Source organism: Mesocricetus auratus, unplaced genomic scaffold, assembly GCF_017639785.1.
Source record: "Mesocricetus auratus isolate SY011 unplaced genomic scaffold, BCM_Maur_2.0 Super-Scaffold_100676, whole genome shotgun sequence".
NCBI classification, from domain to species: Eukaryota; Metazoa; Chordata; class Mammalia; order Rodentia; family Cricetidae; genus Mesocricetus; species Mesocricetus auratus.
In genome coordinates, this window is record NW_024429266.1 from 20801422 (window position 1) to 20825705 (window position 24284).

The 24284-nt window shown below is 43.7% G+C and overlaps 1 protein-coding gene across 3 annotated transcripts in view; it reads right to left on the reverse strand.

Moving 5' to 3' along the window:
- The window catches only part of Cd244 (CD244 molecule), a 28509-nt gene extending 12612 nt beyond the window's left edge, over positions 1 to 15897 (reverse strand). Inside the window, exons 1-2 of one of the 3 annotated variants that reach the window (XM_013119129.3) lie at positions 14713 to 15897; positions 7897 to 8267 (exon numbers count right to left, since the gene is read on the reverse strand). In XM_013119129.3, the coding sequence (XP_012974583.1) occupies positions 7897 to 8011 (115 nt within the window). In that variant the 5' untranslated portion in view covers positions 8012 to 8267; positions 14713 to 15897. The remainder of the gene's footprint in view (positions 1 to 7896; positions 8268 to 14712) is intronic. The other 2 variants (XM_021231915.2, XM_013119130.3) reach the window with 2 other exon arrangements.
- Between the last annotated feature and the right edge of the window lie 8387 nt (positions 15898 to 24284).

Consider the following 24284-nt stretch of genomic DNA (forward strand, 5'->3'; position numbering starts at 1 on the left):
TCAAATGTGTTGCAAGTACTTCACAAAATCCTTGTGAAGGGTTTATTGTCATTTTTATAAGTAAATAATTAAATTATAAATACTTAAGCTGGGCATGGTAACACACACCTTTAACCCCAGCACTCAGGAGGGAGGCAGATGGATCTCTGAGTTTGAGACTAGCCTGGTCTACAAAGAATTCTGGACAGCCAGGAATGTCACACAGAGAAAACTTGTTTAAAAAACTTAAGTAGATAATCCCAACCACACAGAAAAAAAATGATGAACTTAAAAGCCAATTGATTTGGCCTTACTGAGAGATTTTTCGTTCAGTTTTTTTAAATATAATTTATTATGGAGTCTACGTGAGTATGTGTGTATGGGTGTGTACAATTGTGCACATGGAGACCAAAGGTGGATGTCAGGAGTCATTATCATTCTCCACATTATTTGTGTATGAGAGAGAGAGAGAGAGAGAGAGAGAGAGAGAGAGAGAGAGAGAGAGAGAGATTGTGTGTATGGGTGTGAAATGGGGCAGGCTGCACACTCAGGCTGTAGCACACATACGGAAGCCATAGGACAACTTTCTGGTTCTCTTCTTCCATATTTTGAGGCAGGGTTTCCCTTGACCTTTCTCCCACTCTATGTACTCCAGGCTAGCTAGCCTGTGAGCTTCGGGGCGAGCCTGTGAGCTTTCGGGTGATTGTCATGTCTCTGCCTCACATTTCACTGTAGTAGTGCTAGGATTACAAATGCTAGCTACCACACTTGTTTTTTTGTGTGTTCCAGGGATCAAACTCAGGTTGTTACGGTTGTGCAGCTAGTGCTGTTACCTACTAGGCCATATTTCTGGCCTTAGTTTTGGAAGCAGGGTCTCTCACCGAACCTGAAACTCACTGGTAAGGCTAGACTGGCTATTTTAATGAGTGTTGGGAATTTGAACTCAGGTCTTCTTGCTTTCGAAGCAAGTGCTGCTACTCACTAAGCCATCTCCCCAGCCCCTTGATTTTAGATTTTGAGACAAGATCTCACTATGTAGCCCAGGCTGGCCTGAACTCACTATCCTACTGAGTAGCTCGGATGACAGAAACTCCCCCATGCCCTGTTTCTAGAAGATAATTTTTAATCACAAGGTTATAAACACCACGTTACTGATGTGAGCCACTCCAATACAATTTTCCTATCAAGTCCCCTCACTCCACAAAACAGTTCATATGCTGTCCTCAGCTGGTGACATCATTGAGAGGTGGCTGGATCATGGGGCACTAACTTCATCAACAAGCTACACAAAGGTGGAGCTCAGTTAGTGGGTCATTAAGGACACATCTTCGAAAGCTACATCTTCCCCATTCCTGACACTCTCTGCTTTATCATACCCTCCCACTGTGATGCTCTGCCTCATCATAGTCCCATAGCAATGGAGCAAGCCAACCAGGAACTTAAAGCCTCTGAAATAAGCTTGGCAATACATCTCCATTGGTAGAGTGCTTACCTAGCATGCATGAGGCCCTGGATTCAATCCTCAGCACTGCTTAAAACCAGGAATGGTGGCATACAACTGTACTTTCAGCACTGATGAGCCAGAGGCAGAAGGATCAGAAATATAAGGTCACCCTCAGCTACATGGCAAATCAGAGGCCAGCCTGGGCTACATGAGACCTCATCTCAAAAGACAAGGGGAAATCAAATCTCTGAAATGAGTCAAATATAAATTCCTCCCCATTTAAAAAATTTTCCTCCAGGTATTTATCACAGGGACAAAACGTCTGACTCCTAACACACTAAGGCAAGCACATATGGCTAGCAGTGACTTCCAGAAATCCTGAATAGCCAGACCCAGTAAAACTGATGCTGAATTCATAACCCTTCTCGTGTCCTGCAATAGAGCTGTCTCAAAGCACTTGGCACATCGCACTGTGGACACTGCACATTAATGTTTGCCACTGTTTTAGTGACCAGATGATGTCTGCAAGAGTGCTCTCTAAATTTTGAAGCTCTGCCTTCCAGATACATGTCTGCATGTACCTCTCTTGGGATCAAGATGTGACTTAATTAATGCAGTTGCAGTAGATTATAATATCGTGGTACTTTAAGTGTCTACCTCAGAGCAGCCCAGAGCAGTGAGGGAAGTCATTTGGTAAGGGAGCTATGTGGTATCACCCAGCAGCTATAGGCAACAAATGACAGCCTTGAGTTAAAGAGCACAATGGGGGTGAAGGGGTCAGAGAATAAAGTGAGAGAGAGAGGTGGTTATACAAATGGTTCTTAATGTAGCACATTGAAAGGAAAGTAAGATAGAGGGAAACAAGATGTTAGCTAAGATCTTCCAGTATCTTCTCCCTGTGGTAATATATTATTTATGGTTCATTAAAGCTTGCCTAAGGATTCAGAAATCAAAGTCACCCACAAGCTATAGAAGCAAGACACTCATTTTTAATCCTAGGACTCAGGATTAAGATATAGACAAACCTACACAGATCTACACAGACTGAATCAGTCTATAAGAGAATTATATCTCACACCATTAATCCTAGCACTAGAGGGTATAAAACACAGGAGCAAGGAGTCAGTAAAAGGCATTCATTCTCCAGCCACACTGAGGAGAGCTCGTGGATCAGCCCTTTCAGCCTGAGGTAGAGGTAAGGGCTAGTGGCCAGCTGCTTTGCTTTTGAATCCCAATATCAGTCTCTGGGTCTTTTATTTATTCATGTTACTTCTCCCCACATCAAATTACCTTGATAAAACCTAAGAAAATCCAATGAGAAACCACAGTGCCCAATTATAATGAAACACAAAGACAGAAAGGAATGTCACATACACACACCCCAACTCCAACCAGTCCAATATAAAGAGTGTTGTCTCCAACTTGGGAGTGTGAATGGTTAAGTCAGGCCTTAGGCCTGAAACCTTGTATCAGGCCTGACACAGTGAAACTACAGAGTCCCACAACCCTCACCACCAAGTCGATATCCACAGACTGAGTTACCAGAACCACATGAGGCAAAGAGGCTGAGTGTTCCTCTCCTCTTGCAACATCAGGTAGCAGGGCAGGAAATGAGACACCAGTTGCTGAGGGAGGGGGTAGGCTTGTCTTAGCGCTCACTGACAGACCTAGTAGAAAGCAGCACATGCAGGGCAGACACACAAACCCTGCACAGATAAAGACCTAGGCACCAATGGACTAGATGAGCCTCTCAGCATACATCACCCTGGTGTGGACCGCATGGTGACCGTTGCTGCTTGCCAAAGCTCCAGCATTTTGATTTTACGGATCACAATTCTCTAGCACCCTTTTTTTCATTTTTAGTGGTTCTCACTCTGTGTTATGCGAGTTCCCTAATGCCTTTTCCTTTGGGGAATTTTGTGTGGGCTTTGAAGGCTGAAAATGTATAAAATGGCAGCCTCTTTAAACAAAATAATTCTTTGGAAAAAAATCCCCATCACCATGGAACCATATAGTGTGATAACTCTGACTACTCCCATACAAGTTAACACCAAGCTGCTAGAAAATTTAGGTAATACATACTTGATAAATACTGTATATTTGATAACCAAGATTTATAAATTCCTAAGATCTACTCTTGTTCACAGCAATGTTTGTCACAGTAGTTATTATTCACAGTAATATTCTATAACGGAGCATCTGACTCCCTGAGAAAGTCCTTCCCAAGGTCAGGCATTTAGACAAAAGCTCTATTCTCTCAGGGCTTGAAGAAAGTTCCTGCTTCCTAAAAAGGGACATTCTTATCGCTGGCAAGAGGAACTTGTGGCTCTTCTGTGAACACATGACTGCTGCTATTAACTTGTCAAGGTCAATGCTAGCTTCCTCAACCCTTGATCACAAGCCACACCCCAGATCACAGCCCCCTTTCCCCCATTTAATCCTTTGTGTGATTATAGAGTATAAAAGATGTATTCTTCTTTCAATAAATGGGCAACCATCCTGATTCACCCCCAGATCCTGTCAGTCTTCTTCCCCTCACGGACTCCACATCTCCTCTTTGGGACCTGAACCCCACTGGAGCTGGACTCCAGCCAGCATCATCCCCCGCTGTGGCATGTTCCTCATTCATCCATGAGAATGCAGGTCCTTGAGCCTCTGAAACTCAATCATGACCCCATTACCATCAACCTAGGTTGTCACAGACCACCTTCGCCAACACAACCTGACCTGGGGAAAAGGCTTCACCAAATTTTCATGGGCCCACGGCCTTGGTTCTTGACATGGCCGGCTCATGCCAAATACACATTCACTCAGATCTTCACTCACTCCCGAGACCCAACACTGCACAAACTGTGCATCCCAGCACTCTGGAGGTGGTAGCTGGAGGAGCAGGAGTTCAAGGTTACCATTAGTTACATAAGAAGTTTGAAGTCAATCTAAGACACGTGAGACCTTATCTCAAAAAAGAGAGAGAGAGAGAGAAGGAGAAGGAAGGAAGAGCATAAGAAGGAAACTTGTCTTATCTCTAAGGAATTGCACAAGCTGGAAATTAAGGGATAGAATAAAATTTTCCATGAAAATGGAATCAAAGAAAGAGTAGTCATACTTCTATCATAATACAGACTTTAAGTAGCTACCAAAAATATTCTATGACTGAATGTAACTAAGAGTGAAAGATCTCCATAATGAAATTGATAAAGTATAATAGAAGAAGCTAAAAAGGACAAAACAAAAGAAAAAAATCCCATGTTCTTGGGTTTGAAGAATCATTATTATCAAAATGACCCTACTTACTAAAACAATTAATATGAGCTACATTAAAACATCAATGACATTCTGCACAGAATTAGAAAGAAAAAATATGTGAATACATATGTTACCCACAGAGGCCAGAAGAGGGCATTGGATTTCTTGTATGTGCCCAGCATTTCTCTAGGACTGGGTTTCCTTATTCAGTCCCTAATATTCAGGGCCAACAATTCCTTCTTGGGTGTTGGGAAGAAGCCTGTGTTATGTGTCATTTAGCAGCATCCCTGGTCTCTGTCCACTAGATGCCAATGGTACCCTAGCCTCAGTCATGACAAGTATAAATGTCTTCAGACATTGGCCAAAAGTCCCCTGGGGGAAAACTGTTCCCATTGAGAAACACTATTCTGGGCATTGGAGTGTAATGTGAGCCAGAGAGGCAAGATCCCTTTTCCCACAAAGCCCACATTCCAGTTGGGGTGCACATTTTAAACAAGCAGAAAATTTAAAAAGATTTCTCAGAGAGGCCTAAGTGCTAGGGGGAGCAGCGTTTTAATTTAAAAGGTGGCACCAGAGAGCCTAGAGAAATATGGGATTTCTTTAGATTCCTGGCGAGAGAAGACCTCCCTAAGGGTCTAACATGTGCCTAACTGAGGAGTGAAAGATAAGGCCTATGATATAACAGTTCATCATCAAAATCAGCGAGTGCATGAACTTAATCAGGGCAGGAAACCGGAGGCAGAAGCTATTGGAAGGGCCATGGATGGGTGCTGCCTACTGGTTTGCTCCAAATGGTTTGCTCAGCCTGCTTTCTTGTAGAACCAAGGACCATCAGCCGGGGTGGCACCACCCACAATGGGTTGAGCCCTCCCCCATTGATTACTAATTAAGAAAATTCCCTAGGTTTGCATACAGCCTGATCTTATGGAAGCATTTTCTCAATTCAAGTCCCCCTCTTTCTGAGGACTCCTGCATATGTCAAGTTGACATAAAAGTAACCATTACAACTGACACCTTGTCAACTTGACACACAAGCATGTCACTTTTCAGTTAGAATCTTCCCTTTCCCATTTATCCCCAAGATGGCATGTTAACATCACAATATAAACATAATAACTTTAAAAGTCCCACAGTCCTTACAAAGTCAAATACATCCAAAGTTCAGTGTCTTTGAAATAACCAATCTCTGATCTCAACATAAATCCAGCCACACTGAAACTTTTAGAAGAGAAAGTGGGAGATACTCTTCAACGAGTTGGTACAGAAGACCACTTCCTAAACATAACACCAGTGGCACAGGCACTGAGATTGACAATTAACAAATGGGACCTTCTGAAACTAAAAAGCTTCTGTAAGGCAAAGGACACAGTCAAAAAGATAAAAAGGCAGGCCACAGAATGGGAAAAGATATTCACTAACCCCACATCTGACAGAGGGCTAATCTCCAAAATTTACAAAGAACTCAAGAAACAAGTCTCCAAAACACCAAAGGATCCAATTAAAAGGTGGGGTACAGAGCTAAATAGAGAATTCTCAATAGAGGAGGCTAAAATGGCCAAGAGACACTTAAGAAAGTGCTCAACATCCTTAGCCATCAGGGAAATGCAAATCAAAACAACTCTGAGATACCATCTTACTCCTGTCAGAATGGCTAAAATCAAAAACACCGAAGACAATTTATGCTGGAGAGGATGTGGAGAGAGAGGGACACTCCTCCACTGCTGGTGGGAGTGCTGACTCATACAGCCTCTTTGGAAATCAGTATGGAGATTCCTCAGGAAAATGGGAATTAATCTACCACAAGACCCAGCAATTCCACTCTTAGGCATATATCCAAATGAGGCAAGTTCATACAACAAGGGCATCTGCTCCACTATGTTCATAGCAGCATTATTTGTAATAGCCAGAACCTGGAAGCAACCTAGATGCCCCTCAACTGAAGAGTGGATAGAGAAAATGTGGTACATTTACACAATGGAGTATTACTCAGCAGAAAAAAACAATGGAATCTTGAAATTCGCAGGTAAATGGATAGCACTGGAAGAAACCATCCTGAGTGAGGTAACCCAGTCACAAAAAGACAAACATGGTATGTACTCACTCATATATGGATTTTAGACATGGATCAGGATAGTGCCAGTCTGCACTTCCACTGATAGAGAGTCTGGGAAACAGGAAAGAACCTAAAAGATATGCATATATGCATAGTACCCAAGAGAAGAGGATGGAGACAAGATCCTCTGAATGGATGGGGAACACGGCGAGGCGTGGGGGGGAGTGGGACCTGGGAAGAAGAGAGGGGGTGAAAAGGAAGAGAGTTGGTCATGGGGGAAAAGGAAGTTGAGGGGGTGGGGGTAGAATAGGGGGAAGAGGGAATCATAGGAACTAATACAGATCAGGCACCAGAGCGACCTCGAGTGATCTAAAGGGATAACACCAATTGGCAAGCTAAGCAATAGTGGAGAGACCACCTCGAATGCCCATTCCTAATAATGAACTTGATGTCTATAACCATCCGGGAGCCTTCATCCTGTGACTGATGGAAGCAGAGGCAAACACACAATTAATCACTGAACTGAACTCAAGGAACCCAGTGACAGAGAGAGAGGAGTGATGAGCAAATTGGCAAAGAATAGGCTGGCAAAACCAGCAGAGACAGCTGATCTGAACAGGGGAGAGCTCTTGGACCCCAGACCGATAGTGGGGAGGCCAGCATGGGACTGATCTGGACCCCCCAAATGTGAGTGTCAGCGAGAAGGCCTGGGCAACCTATGGGGCCCTGAGCTGTGGACCAGTGTCTATCCCTGGAATACAAACAGTCTTTGTGTGCCCATAGCACAAAGAGGGATGCTCTCTCAGCCTGGACTCTTAGGGGAGTGCCTGGACCCTGCCCTGAGTGAAATGACAGACTCTAGATATCCCCTATGTGGAAGGATTTGGCAATAGGGTGGGAGGGTGGGGGGGAAGGGGAGTGCGGGAGGACGGGAGGGAGAGGGAACTGGGATTGACATGTAAAACAAGCTATTTAAAATTAAAATAAAAAATGATAAAAAAATTTTAATCTCTTTTTAAAGTTCAGTCTTTAGGCTGTGAGCTCCTTGAAAAAAAATAAGTTAAATATGTTCTTCAAGAGTGAAGAACCAGGGCACAGTCACAATTTGAACAAAACAAAGCAAAACTCCAACAGTATAAATAACTCCATGTCCAGTTATCTGGGATTCACTCACGATCTTCTGGGCTCCTCCAAGGAGGTCTCTTCTCCAGCTCCGCTCTCTGCAACACACAGCTGTCTTCTAGTTCCAGGAGGCGCCACTCCACTGCTGCTGCCGTCGGTGTGGTCATCCCATGGTGCTGCCATCTCCAAGACTGCAAGGGTCTTCTGCGGCAACTTTCACCAATAGCCTCGCATGGACTCTCTTCAGGGACCCCAGCCCCGCCACACAGTGCCAAGCCTCGGGCGCTCTACATGAACCCCTTCATGCCTTCAAAAGCCAGTCCCAGCTGTGACTCCCACACTACCAAGTTTGGCTCCCAACACAAGGTACAACTTCAGCTGCTTCCTCCAGTACAGGTCAGGATACGAAGGTATGATGTTGGCCTAAGAAGAGCATGCCAGGGTTTTAGAAATGGCGGGAGCTGCCATTACAAGAAAACCTCGGGTCAGCCTAGTGGCTGGAGAAAGTACCGAAGAGGAGAAAACCTCGGGTCAGCCTAATGGCTGGAGAAAGTACGGAAGAGGAGAAAACCTCGGGTCAGCCTAATGGCTGGAGAAAGTACGGAAGAGGAGAAAACCTCGGGTCAGCCTAATGGCTGGAGAAAGTACGGAAGAGGAGAAAACCTCGGGTCAGCCTAATGGCTGGAGAAAGTACGGAAGAGGAGAAAACCTCGGGTCAGCCTCTGGCTGGAAGAGGGTGCCGCAGGCAAAGCAGCAGCATGAGCTGGGCTGCCAACAAGCTGATCTAGTAAGACTGTAGGAAAATCTCCTTCAACATGTTTGCAAAGCTGATCTAGTAAGACTGTAGGAAAACCTCCTTCAACATGTTTGCAAAGCTGATCTAGTAAGACTGTAGGAAAACCTCCTTCAACATGTTTGCAAAGCTGATCTAGTAAGACTGTAGGAAAACCTCCTTCAACATGTTTGCAAAGCTGATCTAGTAAGACTGTAGGAAAACCTCCTTCAACATGTTTGCAAAGCTGATCTAGTAAGACTGTAGGAAAACCTCCTTCAACATGTTTGCAAAGCTGATCTAGTAAGACTGTAGGAAAACCTCCTTCAACATGTTTGCAAAGCGGAGAGGTAGACAGAAGTTTAATTTTTAGGTGTTTCATAAAACTACTAGAGGTAGCACAAATATCTAAAGTTGTTTAGTCTGAAAATGTACAGAACAGTAAATAATAACAATAAGTAAACTACTGTGTAACCAACAGCAGACCAGAGCAGAGACCTACTCTGTTCTTCACTTCCACACAGTTAAATGTGGAGCATACCGAAAATGGAGTATACTTAACTACACTCTTAGTTACTAAAAATAAAGTGTGAGATCTATAGTCCTTATTAACTCTACACTGTATGCAGGCAATTACTAAATTATACCACTACATTTTATTTTTATGTAATACTGAATGGGATTAAATACCTAATATGAGCCGGGCATTGGTGGTGCACGCCTTTAATCCCAGCACTCAGGAGGAGGCAGAGGGAGGCGGATCTCTGTGAGTTTGAGGCCAGCCTGGTCTACAGAGCGAGTTCCAGGACAGCCTCCAAAACAATACAGAGAAACCCTGTCTTGGAAAAAAAAAACCTAATATGGAGGAGCTAAGGGGGTTAGCAAGATGGCTCAGTGGATAAAGGCAGGTACTTGCTGTCGAAGGTTACAACCTGAGTTCTATCTCCTGGACAGCGCAGAAGGAAAGAACCAACTCTCAAAAGTTGTCCTCTGACCTCCACTTGAGCATCATGGCTCAGGAACACACACACACACACACACACTAAATAAATAAATAAATAATTTTAAAAGATTTTTTGAAAGAGGAACGAGGGGCTGAGGATATAGCTCAGTTAGTAGCGTGTTTGTTACAAAGCCCTGGGTTGGACTCCAGCACTACATAGCCTGGCCGTGGTAGCACACACTAATAATGCCTGTACTTACGAGGTAAAGTCAGAAGGATAAAAAATTCAAGGTCACCTTCACATATATAGCAAGTTTGAAGTCAACCTGGACTAATGATACCCTGCCTAAGAACAGTGGGAAAGTCAGGCAGACCCACAGACATCCTTACAGTTGGGCTTTTCAAATGAGACAAAACTTGGCCAAGGTTTGAAAGCTAGTGCTGGCCAGAAACAGGACAATGGGAGCAACTACACTCTCTCTGGGTGACTGTTTGCAGGAGCAGATGAGGTAGGAGACCCTGGGAAAGAGTCCCTAGTCATAGCCATCAGCAGCTATGGTGTCGAACAGCAACCTTGAAAAGATGCTGACCGTTCAGAACCACCTTTGGGAAGATGACGACACTATAGACCAAAAAGAAGCAATAATTCCCAGAGGGAAGTGGGCACAAGTGCCTCCCTTAGCTAAGAAGTTATTCACAATTAGTAGCTTCCAGGAGAGGGAAAATCAGTTTTCTTCAACAAAGTGACACTGGATGTATCAGCCACTCTCCAGGGTAGGTCCTGTGCTCCAGTAGTTGATCAACAGTCTGTGCCGGTGTGTGTGTGTGTGTGTGTGTGTGTGTGTGTGTGTGTGTGTGTGGTGTTGTTTTCAAGAGAGAAAAACATGAAGTTGAGCAGGTAAATAGGCAGGTGAGGGTGAATCTGGGAGGAACTGGGAGGGAAGGAAGAATATGATGAAAATATATTGTACGGAATTCTCAAAGAATGAATTAAAATGTTTTTCAAAGAGGGGGGGAAGGAACTCCTAGGCCTTTAAGGGCTCAGCAGAGCTCAGAAGCTGGGAGTCTACATCTGTTCTTTGCTGGATTTTTCTCCCACGGGTCTCTGCGGTTTGCTCCACTCCTCTGGATCTTGGACACGTCTTCAAGGGACAGGAATGAGCAAGATCCCAAGGCTTGTGAGACAGGTCTCCAGGAGATGGTTAAGTGTGACAACTCCACTTTATTCCGGGAAGAAAGGGGAATATAAATGTTGGGTACAGTGACAGGGGGCATCACCTAATTTGCAATAAGAGGCATGCTCCTACCAAAAGGCCCTTAGCATGCACAGCAAGGGAGCCTTCCAGCAGGGTTCTGTCAGGGTCTGAGACAAAGATAAGTCAGGCATCTAGCCACAGAGACAGGCATCTGGTTTTGAGACAACTTTCAAATAAAGTCAGTCCTCTAGGCCCAGAACATTCTCCAGATAAGGGCAGGTAGAGAGCAGGAAGCACTGCTGGGAAGGAAGGGAGCCCATGTTGCCAAACTTAGAGAAAAAGCTGCTAGGCTCATGGCAGACTACAGCCTCTACCAACCAGCAATGTGTCCCCACAGGTCTCCGAAGTCCAGTGAAAGGAAAAAGGCAACTGAGTTGGTGTGGGCTTCCTAGAGGGGTCTAACAGCTGGGTAGATACAGTAGAAAGACAAGAACTGTGAGAGATGTAAGACCTTAGTCCCCACCCCAGGGAGATAGACCTTGGGGTGCGGGTGGGGGGGGTAGAAATGCTAATATGAAAAGATGATGAGGGAAAGAAAAGAATAACTTCACAAGTTATTATATGCTCAGAGTGAGACAAAGAGTGTACATGTGGCTGTCAGTTCAGAAGGGAGTGGCCACAGCCAATTCCGGTGGTCAGAGACTCCACAGCCACTGTTGTTGCTGCTGCCTACAGCCTTGGTGGCTCTTTTCCGGTGGTTAAGAGCGGATGAGGTAAAATATTAAGTCTGTAGAAGAAGGACAGGGGAAATTTAATGAACTCTACTGCAGCTTGGGGAAATGAGGAACTTCGGTGCAGCTTGGGGAAGTAAGCAGTGAGCAGAAAGAATGGTCAAGGACTCTCTGTGACTCAGCAAGGAGTCACCCACCACGCTGACACCCCACAGGGATCAGTCAGATCAGCTTTCTCCAACCTGGACTTACTGCCCACAGGGAGCTGGGGGGCCTGAGTCCCTGAGAGGGGCCCAGGGAAAAGCCTCTGATGGGGGGGTATGTTCCCACTAGCCAGCAAACGGATGTTGAGGTTTTCCTCCACTGGGCTTGCATTACCAGGCTTAGGGGAGAGACACAGATGAGGTCAAATGCTGGAGTGTGTACAGAGACCTATGACTTTCTGGCAGGGCCAGCAGCAGCCAAGACAAAATGATGAGTTTCGTTCAGAGGCCACAGTCTCCTTCCTTCTTCCTCTCCACTTCCCTCTATTCTGACTGACCACAGCCTCTCCTCAGGAAAGCTGATTCTTCCTTTCTGCCAAAAGTGGCCCAGCCTGTGTCTCTCTTCTATTCCCAGGTCACTGAAGCGTCTGTCTTTCTCCAAGACAACTACTATGTTATGCTTCTCCCTCAAACTCTGTGTGTTTCTTGCTTTTATTTCCTGGGGCAGGATTGGTCTGTCTTATCTCGTTTCTGAGCCCTTATCATTCCAAGCCAGTTCCCTGGTGACCCCCACCTGAAAAAATACATCATCTTCTCAGATTCCTTTAAACGTATCTTGACTTTTAGTACCAGGGCATCTTCTGCCTTCCCTTGTAGTTATTATTGTACACATCTATTTTCCTGTCTGAAAGATGCTCAAGGGTGAGCTCAGCATCAAGGATGGAGATGTAGCTTAATTAGTAGGGTCCTTGCCTCCCATGGCCAAAGCTCCGTATTTCAGGCCAACCTGGGATACATGAAATTTTATCTTTTTAAAAAAAAAAAATCAGTTTCAACTGTTTCCTTACAAAATTTGGGCTAATTCTCAGAACATGGTAAAGCCATAATGAATCTGTTTAATTAATTCAAGAATGCCTTTTGTTTAGCTCCCAAGGGTGGCTCTACTACAGAGATTTCATGCAAAATGTGAAAGAAGCTACAAAGACACAGGCCCCTTGGCTTTGGCATTTTGCTTTGTGGGCTCCACATCATTGTAATTTCATTTCCTGTTTACAGGTTCTCAAAAAAGAAAAGAAAAAGCCAGTTGCCCTGAAGCAACTTGAAATGTCATGTACTGCACGGCTCAAGCACTCCTGAAAGCACTTCAGCAGCACCTGCTATGAATATATACATTTAACCCCCATGACTTGACCCTGACAAGGTACCGTTACGTGTTTGGAACGGTTCATAGCATTTTTATAATAACATTTTAAAAATCCAAATGTTTATCCATAACAGAATGAACAAATTATGATATAAACATGAGATGAAATATTACATAGCCATGAAAGCAATAAGCTACAGGTAGTAACATAGTCAAGCCTCATAAAACATCAAGCTAAAGAAGCCAGGAGCCTGTACGATGGAATTCCACTTACATCCAGGCAAAACTCGCCTGTGAGATTAGAAGTTAGAATGGTGCTTGTATCTGTGGAAAAGACTAAGAAGGCAATGATTGGGGGTAGACAAATAATTGTTCCAAAGCTGTCCCAAAAGTAACTCACTGACATGCACATTTCTGTACATATGTCACAGTTTAATAAGAAGGGTTGGCTTGTAAATACATCATCTGGCTGCCCTTGGAGTGGGTTCTAGAGTCCCTTTGGGGTCCTGAGACAAACTCTCTCCCACACCCAGCTGCTTCCCCACTCATGCCTTGTTTGCGGGCTGTGATGTGCAGAAGTTGAGTGAAAATGACTCTGGCCTGCTAGAGCCTCCCTGGGGGCCCTGCTAGAGCAGTGAAGCTGGTACCAGTCCCTGAGGAATGCAAGGCCCAACACAATCTATGTGCCAACTGGGGAGACACTGCCCCAGCCTTTCTTCTATTATCTGCTAGAGCAGTGAAGCTGGTACCAGTCCCTGAGGAATGCAAGGCCCAACACAATCTATGTGCCAACTGGGGAGACACTGCCCCAGCCTTTCTTCTATTATCTGCTAGAGCAGTGAAGCTGGTACCAGTCCCTGAGGAATGCAAGGCCCAACACAATCTATGTGCCAACTGGGGAGACACTGCCCCAGCCTTTCTTCTATTATCTGCTATACTTCACCTAGACCCAAACATCCAGGCACTCACAATTCCCAGCCCATCCTTTTCTTCAGAATGGACGACCAAAAATCTGAATTCAGGAAGCAAATGAGCTTTAAGGGCCAGGTATACCCTCCCTGTTTTTATGTGTCTGACCCCAGTCATCATCCTAGCCCACATCCACGATTCCAGAACATAGTGAGCTTATTCACTCAACAAACATCTCGAATGCCTGCTCCATCAGGCATGGCCCTGTGCTGACGCCATGTAGGCCCCGCACACATATGTGCCAAGGGCTTATTCAAGCATGGTCCTTAATGTCCAGCACCGGGCTTAATACAGAGCTGCTCAAAACAGATTCAGGGAGCAGATAGAACAGAGAGGAGGGTGTGAGTAAGGAAATAAATAAGACTGACGGCCTACTTGTGCCAGAGGCCATTCTGGATGCCGAGGCTACAGCGATGAAGCAAAACAGATTTAACCCTTGGTCTCTAGGACCTCACACTCTAGTGGGCTGAATGAGACCCTGTGGGGCAGCAAACAATGTAAGTGAGCACCGTGATATGTGCAATGGAGATAGGAAATGAGCAGAGAGAAAGATCAGGAATTGCTGACACTCTCCGTGGGGAAGGCACCACTGGCAGGGTGGTGTTTGGGCAAACAGGAGAAAGGAGAAAGCCCGGGGCTGGTGATGAAGCCGCTCCCAGACAGAGAAAACTGTATGTGAAGTCCCAGCACTCACATCCCTCCGGCTTCCCACACTTCGCACAGAGGAAAAGCCATGCACTTTGGCCACCAGAACCTGGACCACCTCCTCCAGTCTCTCCTCTTGCTCCCTGCATTCCAGGTGACTATGTAGATGGCATAACCAGAGGCTCCGAGTTCTGATATCCCAGACACACACATGCACCTGTGAGTCCATGCCAGGCCCCACCCCACACCAACCAGGAATCCTTACCGTAACCCTGGTGACCCCTGAGGAGCAGGAAGAGGGCAAGCAGGGCAGCTTGCTCCAACATCCCCACTGAACAGAGCAGGCCAATGGGCCCCCTCTCCTCTTCGGGAGCTCAGACGTTAATAGACGCAGCTGCTCGGTCAGTAAGACTTGAGCACGGAGCAGAACTACCTCCGTGACTGTCCAGCCACAATTTCCTCAACTCAAGGCTGTTCACTTCTGCTGTGAGCTGACAAGGCCACTGAGAAAGCCCCAGTCCCTAGACTGGGTCTAACCGTTCCCACAAGCTAAGCTGCCACCAGTGGGCGGGTACTCAGAGTGCACAGTGACTCACAAAACCAACTGCAAAGCCTTAGCCCTTGGTCTGCCTCAAGCCTGCGCGCTTTAGCCTCAACCCTACTTGCAGTGTGGAGAGAGACAAGCAGCCATTATCCCAGACTGCCCCAAACCAACACACACTGTGGAAGCGGAAGTGGGAAGGAATTTGGACGACCTGGGTGGTCTGAGAAGAAGAACCCTGAGTAAGTGGTCGAAGGAGAGGAATGCATGGGGTAACTTAGGAAGAGACGAAGTTTAGAGTTGCTAGGATACCACATGTTCAGCATATGCAAACCGTGTCCCTCCTTTCACCTTTCTCCAGAAAGGATGTAACCCATTTGTGTCACCCACCCCATCCACAGCTGGATCCCATCCTGTGGAATACCAGGCAGCAAAGATCCCTGTGATCTCCAGGGATGGAGACAGTGGTACATCACCTCGCTAAGGACACTTTACTTCAAGGCCACAATCAAAGTCCATGCCTCTTTATTTCTTCCAATTTTCCCCTTAGCAACAGATACCTGAGGTTCCTTCCAAACACATCCTCTTTGTCTACCCTAAGATGTGTTTCTAGACTGACCAAAACTGAACAAGATGACATCCAGATCCCTGGCTGTCAATGGGGGCGGCACGGATGCTCTGAACAGGACAACCACTTTGGAGTCAAACACCTGGACTTGAAGTCCAGCTCATCAACTGTGTGATGCTGAGCAAATTACTTTCTGAGTCCTAAGATCAACAGTACTTGGGTGGGAGAGAGAGATGGCTCAGTAGGTTAAGGTACTTGTCCTCAAGCCTGATGACCTGAATGTGATCCCGAGAATCATGTGATGAAAAGAGAATTGACTCCACCTTGACCTCCACAAGTACCCAAAATGTGGGCGAGCATACCCATAAATAAATGTGTTGGTTTTCTTAACCATCAACAATGCTTGAATACTTGCATGCCCTTCAAGATAGTTTTCAGAATCAAATTAATAGCTATCCCTGAGAGTGTGTATATAAAACTCTGGTGCACACATTATATAAAAATGTGTAATAAGGGAGCTGGAGAGACGGCTCAGTGGTAAAGAGTACTGACTGCTAGACCTGAGTTCAATTCCAAGCAACCACACTGTGGCTCACAACCATCTCTAGTCCGGATCTGATGCCTTTTTCTGGAATCAAGACATACATGCAGATAGAGCACTCATACATAAAATAAATAAATCTTTTTAAAATGCCATAATAAAACCATTACTTTGTACATTAATCTTTCAAGTTAATAATAAATAAATATGAATGTTTGTGTCCCACCCTTCTAATCCATATCTTGAAATCTAATCAGCATATATTGTATTGGTATTGCATGTATGTATTGATATTAGAAAGTGGAATGTTAGGGGAAGTTATCACGTTTTGAGAACAGAGCTCTCATGAATGGAATTAAAGTTCTTATTTTAAAAGTGGGTCAGGGGACACCTCAGGCTCCAAGAACCTGCTTATCTCCCATTCTTCCTACCATGAGTGGACAAAAAAGTTAGCAGTCTCCATGCCCCTCAGAAATCCCACTTCCCAAGACACTTTGCAAACTTGGGAGCTGCAAGACTACGTTGAAGTTTGTTAATTCGGTAGAAAAACTCAAAGAATTCACTAAAAGCTCCTTTTAGCTGGTTCATAGCGCAAATAAAAATACAGACCCAAATGAAACAAGGGGAAGGAACATAGTGCGAGGTGCAGGGGAAGTTCTAAAGTGACAATGAACAGAGCTTCTGGTCCACAGACAAGTAAGCAAACAGAGTTTACCTCTCAAAACATGGTTACAGTACATTGTACATATGTGCAAAACTGTCCCCAAAATGATGTTAACTTCAACGCTGCCTTTTCAGTAACAGTATGTAATAACATAACTAAAGCTACTGATTTTTAAAATCACTAAACAACATAAAATAAATAAAATAAAATAAAAATTATTTTTTAAACAGAACTTACCTCTGAAAATTGTGTATGACAGTATGCATTGAGCAGTGCCACCAGGAAAGCTGTGTGTCTAGGCTCCTTGTTCTTAGTCACATACATCCAGGCTCATCATGCATACAGCTAACCTCATTCTCTGACCACTTCCGAGGTTGATCTGATGCTAAGTGGACCAAGTCCTCCGCAGTAAATCACTTTGCTGGCACAGACTATCTGTCATGGTCCAAGGTCGTGCTAAATGAAGACTCTCTTAGTCAGCCACATTTCAAGGCTTAGAAATTAGCTCCTGAAAGCCTGGGCCTTTCTTTGAGCAATGTTAATCCTTTTCTGTACATCTCAGAGAAAAAATTATTCAAGCAATTAAGGATGAGTCCTTCAAAAGGGACCCTCCTGCTTTTAGAGGTGACTTCAGCCAGTTTCTAAAGAATTAAACAAATAATTACTGTGTCACCAACACTAAGAGAAAACTCACTATCTTTATTTCTAGAAATATCCATATTGTCTATGTTCTGTCAAGATATCACAGTGGCAGGAGGTTCACAGGAATAAGCAATCCCACCACTGAACAGAAAACCGGAGAACTACTCAAAAGTCAGATCCATTCTGGTAACAGTTCAGAGGTCCCATGAGAAGAACTGTTTTTCCATTGTTGTTGTTTTCATTTTGTATTTTTGAGGCATTGTTTTATTCTATATATTCTGGAATTCATTATATAGTCCAGCTGGCATCAGTGATTCTATATAAGTGATTCTCCTGTCTCGGCTTCCCAAGTGCTGGGATTACAGGCATAAGCCACTACACCTGGTCACTGAGATGTGCTTTAATCCCTTCTATGTGGAGCTCCCCCACATAACTGAAGCACCTCCCACTAGACCCTTCCTTCTACCAACCCCATCACCTCTCGTTACACTGTGCTCCAGAAATATGAATATTTGGGGAACACATGCAAACCACACCCAAACCTCAGCGTCATGACTAAGATTTTAATAAGCAGTTGTTCCTTTTTAGTCGCGGTTTCTCAAGAGGACTGCAAAAGTGCTTCCGTGGACCAGGCTCTCTGCTGGAAAAGCCTCAGCACCCGTGAAGCTTAGAGTGTTTATTTATATAGAGTTGAATAGGGAGGTAGAGTTTTTGCATACAATTGACCAAGGGTTTTGAGTTATTACATACAGATAAAGAAAGAGGTAGGGTTATTATTTGCTGTGAACAAGGAGACAGGTTTTGTTAATCTCACTCAGAGCAGTCTGTGGGAGAGCAATCTTCAAGCTTTTACACGGGGGTGAGGCTGAAAGCTGCAGTAGACCATTCTGCACACTGTCAACATTCACACTCCGACCTGGGAAAGACTTTGCCATCCCTCTGAGCCTCACCTGGAGAAGACTTTGCCAGTTACATGGTGCTAAGACATTAGGATCCTTGACCCCGCTGTGCCCATGGCAATAATACACATTCACTCAGGACTTCATTAGATGCTTACAAATTAGCCCATTATTGTTTATTTCTTGCTGATGGTGACTTTCAACTTCAGGTTAAAAGTGAAGAGTGCAGCAGTCTCATAAGATGGCACTCTTCCAACAATACCGGGGCATCAATTAGCCTGGCCCACCTGCACCTGAGCCTATGAGGACGCACAAAGTGCTTTTCACAACATGGCTCATCTTGGAATTTTAACATGGGAAACTTGCTGCTACCAGCTTCAGCAATGAAACAGCCATGGAAACGCAGAACTGAGACTCCAACCCCCACACTAGCAACATGTAGGTAAAAATAGGATAAATAGCTACATGTTAGAATCACACAAAAGATGAATGAAAGACTTGTCCCAGATGTCAAGAAAGACATCAGTAAAGTGCCATGTACATAATTCAGTAGCTAGAGAGATGTCTCTTCAGGCAAAGACCCCTGCCTGGTGACCTGAGTTTGATTCCAGGAACTCCCAAGTTGTCATCTGACCTTCACTTGGTATGTGACAGTCACTTGCCTTGGTATGTATGTATACACACACACACACACACATATACACATACATATACACACATGCACACATATACACACGTACACACACATATACACATGTACACACACATACACATATATACACACACATATACATACACACATATGCACATGTACACACACATACACACACATAGACACACACACTAAACAAAAATGTGATTTTAAAATAAATTAAAGATAAATATAAATTTGTCTTATACATGTACTTGTACTATAATTTTTGAACTCCAATTTTATTTAGTAACAAGTTATATTCTGAATTTTTTATATACTGAGGTTTGACATATTAACATACCAAAATATTTTCAAACACATACAAATAACTTGTGGGCACCTTATTGCCTAACTTGTAAATTATAGCTAGTTTGAAAGTTCTAAGCATAGCAGGACAGACTGAAATTGTAATGATAAAGTAACTTGTACAAGCCCATGTTGCCTTTAGTTCTTTCCACTGTGTCTCTCCAGAACCCCTAAAAACACATACAAGTGACCAGTTCAGCAGCAGCAGCAGCTAAGAACCATTTAATTAAATTATTTTAATGGTGGGCATTCACAATTTGACCATAAATGAAATTGATTTTACATGACACAGCTACATTCTGGAAGATCTATTCTTTGGTGTTTTTGTTTCTCTGTCTTGTAGAATCTGGAACAGAAATGACACTTCCCTGACTCTGTGTGTTGCTAAGCATACACCCACACAGGATTAAGAGACTGTCTCTGGCTCCCTGCCCACTGAGTTCCTCCTTTTCTCCTCTGTCCTTACCTGTCTCCCACCTTCCCACACTATCATGAGCATGTCTCTGTTCTCTGGTGCATCTCGTCCTTCCAGCTGCCTCTGATCATGAGCCTGTGAGCTGTCTCCTTTCTCGGCTGGAGCGGTTGAGAACCGTTGCCTCCCATTGCTCCACTCTCTGCCAGTACTTCCTTCCTGCCTTCCCTTCAGTGGGCAGGGCAACAGCACATGCAGTTGGACAGCTGGACGGACTGTGCAAAAGAGCCTGGTGCACACAAGACAGTGCATGCCCTTCTCGCAGCCAGTGCCCTCAAAGTTTTGTTTCAGACTTATAAATCCTGATCAGAGATTTTTTTACTGTCACATGTTTGAATTCTGAGACTCCTCCCCAGCCTATATAAGCCCGACTTTTAAGTCTTAAGTCCTATTCCCTTCCCCAAATTTGTAAAACACCATCTCTACCTCTTGTATCTAAACCTTTCCTCCACTTTGTGTTCATTGGTACCTCCTTCTTTCTTGAATTTTCAAGATAATCTGAGCGGAGGTAGGGGGTGGACAACTCACTTTCTCATCCTCCTGCTCTACTCTACAATTCTAAAGCATTCCAGTTTCTTTAAACATATTTAGGATATTCGTTGTCAAGAGATTTATCCAGACTTACCTCTCTGAATCATCAAAGTTACATGGAGTTTACAGTGTAAATAAAGCAAAGGTATTCATAAAAGAGTCGGACGGTAGTTCTCCTCCTCCTCCTCCTCCTCCTCCTCTTCCTCCTCCTCCTCCTCCTTTTCTTAAGACAGGGTTTCTGTATGCAGTCTTGACTGTCCTAGAACTCAGTTCTATAAACCACACTGGCTCCAAACTCAGAGAGATCCACCTGCCTTTGCCTCTGTAGTGCTGGAATTAGAGGTGTGTGCTACCACCACTTGCCAGGTGATCTTGTTCATGGGGCTGGAGAGATGGCGCAGAGGTTAAGAGCACTGCCCGCTACTCTAGAAATCCTGAGTTCAATTCCCAGCAATCACACTGTGGCTCACAACTATCTATAATGAGATCCGGTGCCCCCTTCTGGCTTACAGGCATACATGCAGACAGAACACTATACATAATAAAGAAAGGAATCTTTTAAAAAGTAAATTTTGTGTATAGAAAATACCAGCAACTGCCAAGCATAAACCTAGCACTAAAGACACAGAGGCAAGTAGATCTCTGTGAGTTTGAGGTCAGCCTAGTCTACACAGCAAGTTCCAGGCTAGTCTAAAGGGAACATATATGCATATACTACACACACACTCAACACATAGAGAGAAACAATCAGTTTCACCAAAAATTAGAGACATGAAAATCAAAAACATTTAATTGGCAAAAATCATAAAGTCTTATGACACCAAGTATTTGGGAGGACAAGAATTAATTGGCTACATCATGAAAACCTGTCTCAAAAAAGGCAACTAGCATAAACTATAACATCTTTATTTCCTAAGCCTGTGCTAATCATAAAACAATAAACACAATCTTTAACACTAATAATTTCTATACCTCAAACCTTAAACCATCAATATAATTAAAATTAATGATATAATGAGAAAGTCTGTTTTAACACACATATCAACGAATCAATAGCAAGTAATATTCATTTATAAAGAATTTCTATTAATGATCTAATAAGAAAACAAAGAGGAAAAGACAATCTAACAGAAAATTTTACAGATGTGAATGAGTGTTTTAGAGGAGAAAGAAATACATTCAATAAATGCATGAAGAGCTACTCAGTCTCTGGGGCTAAATAAATGACACACAAAGAGATATTTAGACTCACTAAGAATTAGAGGCATGCAAATCAAGAGCATTTAATTGGAAAAATAATGAAGTCTGATGGTACCAAGTATTTGAGAGAGTAAGAGTTAATTGGATCAATAATATATTGCTGATGGGAGTGTAAATTTGCTGCATTTTTGGAAATAAATTGAAACAGCCTTATAAAGTCAAATATTCACAAGTCTAATGACCCAGCAATTTGACTTCTAGTTATAAACCCATACATCCATGTAGTTGGTTCCTTTTTACTCTTAACGCTTTGCTCTTTGGGGGGGCCACTACTCAACTCCCAAATAAATCACACAGGGAGGGTTAGCTTGGCTTGTTTCTAGCCAGCTTTTCTGAATTTAAATTACCTTGTTTATCTTTTTGCCTTTAGGCTTTTATCTTTCTCTTGCTTCTGTAATCTTACTTTCACTCTTACTCTGACTGGCTGTGCAGCTGGGTGAGTAGCCCCTTGAGTCCTCCTCCTTCTCAGATTGCTCCTCCCATTTATTCTCTCTGCCTGGCAGCCCCTCCTCCCCCTCTACTGCCTAGCTACTGGATATTCAGCTCTCTATTAGACCAATCGGGTGTTTTAGACAGGCACAGTAACATAGCTTCACAGAGTTAAACAAATGCAATGTAAAAGAATGTGACACATCTTTACACCACTAAAACAAATGTTCCACTGCATAAACAAATGTAACACCTCTTAAATTAATATTCCACAACATGCCCAAGTGAAAATAAACACATCTGAAACTAGAATGTAGCTAGAAATATACACAAAAATGTTTGCAGCACAATGCTAGTAATTTTTTAATTAGGTTTTGAGAGGTTGCTCAATGGTTAAGAACACTTGTTTCTCTTGCACAGAACCTGAGTTCACTTCCCAGCACCCTTGTGTAGCCTTACAACCATCTGTAGCTCCATTCCCAGAGGATCTTACGGCCACTTCTAGCATTTATGGACAGCATGCATGTGTACATCTATACATGCAGGCAAAACACCTATACACATAAAATAAGATAAAAGTAAATTTTTTTTGGTTTTTCAAGACAGGGTTTCTCTGTAACTTTGGAGGCTGTCCTGGAACTCGCTTGGTAGTCCAGGCTGGTCTCGAACTCACAGAGATCCAACTGCCTCTGCCTCCCGAGTGCTGGGATTAAAGGCGTGCGCCACCAACGCCCGGCGATAAAAGTAAATTTTAAAGCGTCAGGATTTGGGTTGTAATGCAGGCAGAAGGATGACTGCCTAGAATGTGAGAAGTCATGGGTTCAATCTTCAGCACTGGATAAAGCTGAGCAATGATAGTGGTACAGGTCTGTAATCCAAGTTCAAGGTCATCCTTAGATACATAACAAGCTTGAGTTCAGCCTGGGATGCCTGACACCAGGTCTCAATCATAATAATAATTAATAAATAACAACAATTACTGGAATCACTGAGTATGGTGAGCTTTTAATCCCAGCACCTGAGAAGCTCAATGTCCTAGTTTAGGGTTACCAATGCTGTGATGAAACACCACGACCAAAAGCTACTTGGGAAGGAAAGGGTGTATTTCACGCACATGTCCATATAACAGTTCATCATCAAAAGCAGTGAGAGCAGGGACTTGGTGAGGGCAGGAACCTTGCTATGTAGCCCAAGCTGGCCATAAACTCTCTATCCTCAATTTTAGTTATTCTGGCCTGTGCAAGATGGTATCTCAGAGTTATTTTGAGTTGGATTTCCCTGATGGCTAAGGGTATTGAGCACTTTCTTAAGTGTCTTTCAGCCATTTTAGATTCCTCTAGTGATAATTCTCTATTTAGTTCTGTACCCCACTTTTTAATTGCATCTTTTGGTGTTTTGGAGACTTGTTTCTTGAGTTCTTTGTAAATTTTGGAGATCAGCCCTCTGTCAGATGTGGGGTTGGCGAAGATCTTTGCCCATTCTGTGGGCTGCCGTTTTGTCTTGTTGACTGTGTCCTTTGCCTTACAGAAGCTTCTCAGTTACAGGAAGTCACATTTATTAATTGTCCATCTCAGTGTCTGTGCTACTGGTGTTATGTTCAGGAAGCGGTCTCCTGTACCAATTCGTTCAAGGGTACCTCCCACTTTCTCTTCTAAGAGATTCGGTGTGGCTGGATTTATGTTGAGGTCTTTGATCCATTTGATGTTTTGTGCGTCGGGATAGATACAGATCTATCTGCAGTATTCTACAGGCCAGGATCCAGTTCTGTCAGCACCATTTGTTGAAGATGCTTTCTTTTTTCCCTTGCATAATTTTAGCTTCTTTGTCAAAAACCAGGTGTTCATAGGTGTGAGGGGTAATATCAGGGTTTTCAATTCGATTCCATTGATCTACCTGTCTGTGTTCATGCCAATGCCAAGATGTTTTCAGGACTATATCTCTATAATAGAGTTTGAAGTTAGGCATGGTGGTGCCTCCGAAAGTTCCTTTATTGTACAGTGTTGTTTTAGCTATTCTGGGTTTTTTGTTTTTCCATATAAAGTTGAGTATTGTTCTTTCAAGGTCTGTGAAGAATTGTGTTGGGATTTTGACGGGGATTTCATTGAATCTGTAGATTGCTTTTGGCAAGATCGGCATTTTTACTATGTTGATCCTACCTATCCAAGAGCATGGGAGATCTTTCCATTTTCTGGTAACTTCTTTAATTTCTTTCTTAAAAGATTCAAAACTCTTATCCAGGCTGTAGTCCCAGCACTCGGGAGGCAGAGACAAGCAGATCTCTGTGAGTTCG